This window comes from Prionailurus bengalensis, chromosome E3, assembly GCF_016509475.1.
Source record: "Prionailurus bengalensis isolate Pbe53 chromosome E3, Fcat_Pben_1.1_paternal_pri, whole genome shotgun sequence".
NCBI classification, from domain to species: Eukaryota; Metazoa; Chordata; class Mammalia; order Carnivora; family Felidae; genus Prionailurus; species Prionailurus bengalensis.
This window is the reverse complement of record NC_057357.1, coordinates 9807558-9809927: the sequence shown is the minus strand read 5'-3', so window position 1 is coordinate 9809927 and position 2370 is coordinate 9807558. Positions and strand designations below refer to the sequence as shown.

The window sequence follows — 2370 nt, the reverse complement described above, 5'->3', positions numbered from 1 at the left end:
CTTCCCCCCTTTAACTGCAGATAGATAAAATAACAACAATGGCCCTGGCCTAAAATCTCTACTTGCTTTAAGTTGCTGAATTCTCACATCAACCCAATGATGTAAGCATTTTTATCATCATCATCATCATCATCATCATCACCATCTCCATTTTCCAGATAGGGAAACTGAGGCACAGAGTCTGACTTGGGCACGTCCACCCAGTTAGTGGCAGAACCAGGATGTGAAGTCAGACAGCCTGGCTCCAGAGCCCACACTCTCATCGACGACACCACGCTGCTTTTAAAGACATTATTTCATAGACACCTTGTGGTTCAAATCCCGGCTCTGCCACTTCCAGATACCCGTGGCCTGGGACAAGTAGCCCAGCCTCTCTGGGCTTTGTCCTCCAGGGCAAAGGGATAGGACTGACCACCAGCCGCGCCACCCAGCGCTTTACCGTCCAGGCCTGCGAGTGTCCGGCAGCGGGCACTGCACCAGCACCGGTGCTCCAGTCATTTGTTTTCTCAAACAAGAGAAGGTTCCAGATGTGGGCAGGGCCTTCCTCGGCCCGCCCCCGCCCCGAGTGCAGGGGAGGAATGCAGGGGGAGGGGCTGCCCCCAGCCCGTCATTGCCTTTAATAGAGACCTGAAACACCGCCTGCTAAAAATACCCGGCTGGAGACGCATAAAAGCGCTGCGGGGCCGCCGCTCCGCACTTCTCTCTCCAAGCCTCAGCCAGACGCGCGGAGCAGAGCCAACATGACCGAGCGCCGAGTGCCCTTCTCGCTCCTGCGGAGCCCCAGCTGGGACCCTTTCCGCGACTGGTACCCGGCCCACAGCCGCCTCTTCGACCAGGCCTTCGGGCTGCCCCGGCTGCCCGAGGAGTGGGCGCAGTGGTTCGGCCACAGCGGCTGGCCGGGCTACGTGCGCCCGCTGCCCGCGGTCGAGGGCCCCGCCGCGGTGGCCGCGCCCGCCTACAGCCGCGCGCTCAGCCGGCAGCTCAGCAGCGGCGTCTCGGAGATCCGGCAGACGGCCGACCGCTGGCGCGTGTCCCTGGACGTCAACCACTTCGCCCCCGAGGAGCTGACGGTCAAGACCAAGGACGGCGTGGTGGAGATCACCGGTGAGCCCCCGGCCCTGCGGGGACCAAGCGGGCGGGGTGGGAGGTTGAGCCGTGGGCGCGGGGGAACTGGGCAGGGAAACTCCACCAAGGGACCCGGAAGACTTGGGACTCACCCTGCCCCCAGGCTCTGGCTCCGGCTCTGGAAAGGGGACTGCGTGTGCTTCCTCAGGGCCCTTCTGGCCCGAAAAGTGCTCTATTTGAGGGAAGAAATGGCTCCTTCCGGAGGAGACCTCCAGCCCCGCCCCCAAATGACCAGATCTCCTCGGGGCCATCCGCAGGCCCGGGCAGAGGGGACTGGCGCCGGCCCTGCTGCTTGCCCTAAGCCCGGGTCCGCAGAGGGGGCGTGTGCGCTTCCTTGGCGCGGCGCCCTGCCCCACCTTACTTTGAACCCAACTTTCCAGAAGCTTCTGAGGGGCCTCGGGCTTAGTCTGGCCACTCACTGGGGCATGTGTGGATTTGGGCGGGCCCCTCCCCGCAGCTTCTGACCTCCTTCTCCCCTCCCCACCTCTTTCCCCCTAGGCAAGCACGAAGAGCGTCAGGATGAGCACGGCTACATCTCCCGGTGCTTCACTCGCAAATACACGTGAGTCTTGGCCCCAGATTGAGGGGGGCGGGAAGAGGGGTGCGGGGCGGAGGGAGCAGTGAGGCATGGGGGTGTAACTCTTGTCTTCCTCCTCTGTCTGTCTAGGCTGCCCCCTGGTGTGGACCCCACTCTGGTCTCCTCCTCCCTGTCCCCTGAGGGCACGCTCACCGTGGAGGCCCCCATGCCCAAGCCAGCCACACAGTCGGCAGAAATCACTATTCCTGTCACCTTCGAGGCACGTGCCCAGCTTGGGGGCCCAGAAGCTGGGAAGTCAGAGCAGCCTGCAGCCAAGTAAAGACCTTAGCCCTGCTGTCTACTGCCCCTTGCCTCAGTAGCCATCACTGACCATCCCCACCCACCAACCTGTATGCTCTTTTGATACGTTAACCTTCTGTTTTTCTCAAATAAAGTTTGAAGCAACTGCCAGCCTCTGCCTCTGCCTCTGCCTCAGATCCAAGCTCCTCCAGGCCTTTCCCTGATTTTCAGTTGGGCCCTCTCTAATGGCCTGGGGTTCCGTGCTATTTGCTGGCTGACACACTGATCACTTTTGCCCAGGGTCTCCTGTGTGCCGAGCCCGATGCTAGGCCCTGAGTCCACGAAGAGAGAAGAAATGATTGTAACTAGCTGTGATTGGGGAAACCAGGTCCACGCTTGGGCAGTCAGGGACTCAGAGGCTGCAGTCA

The 2370-nt window shown here is 61.5% G+C and overlaps 1 protein-coding gene across 1 annotated transcript; it reads left to right on the top strand.

Annotated features, from left to right (window-relative positions):
- The first annotated feature begins 588 nt into the window (after positions 1 to 588).
- Positions 589 to 2113, top strand: HSPB1 (heat shock protein family B (small) member 1). Its single transcript, XM_043559822.1, has 3 exons — positions 589 to 1104; positions 1624 to 1687; positions 1793 to 2113. Exons 1-3 carry the CDS (start codon positions 741 to 743, stop codon positions 1980 to 1982), a joined length of 618 nt encoding a protein of 205 aa, XP_043415757.1. The 5' UTR covers positions 589 to 740; the 3' UTR covers positions 1983 to 2113.
- The last annotated feature ends 257 nt before the right edge of the window (positions 2114 to 2370 follow it).

Bases quoted from the DNA above. Each gene is read 5' to 3' on its own strand.
- HSPB1 (XM_043559822.1), top strand. From the start codon at position 741: ATGACCGAGCGCCGAGTGCCCTTCTCGCTCCTGCGGAGCCCCAGCTGG. The intron at 1,105-1,623 runs GTGAGCCCCCGG...CTTTCCCCCTAG, and splicing joins CGGCGTGGTGGAGATCACCG to GCAAGCACGAAGAGCGTCAG. The intron at 1,688-1,792 runs GTGAGTCTTGGC...CTGTCTGTCTAG, and splicing joins TGCTTCACTCGCAAATACAC to GCTGCCCCCTGGTGTGGACC.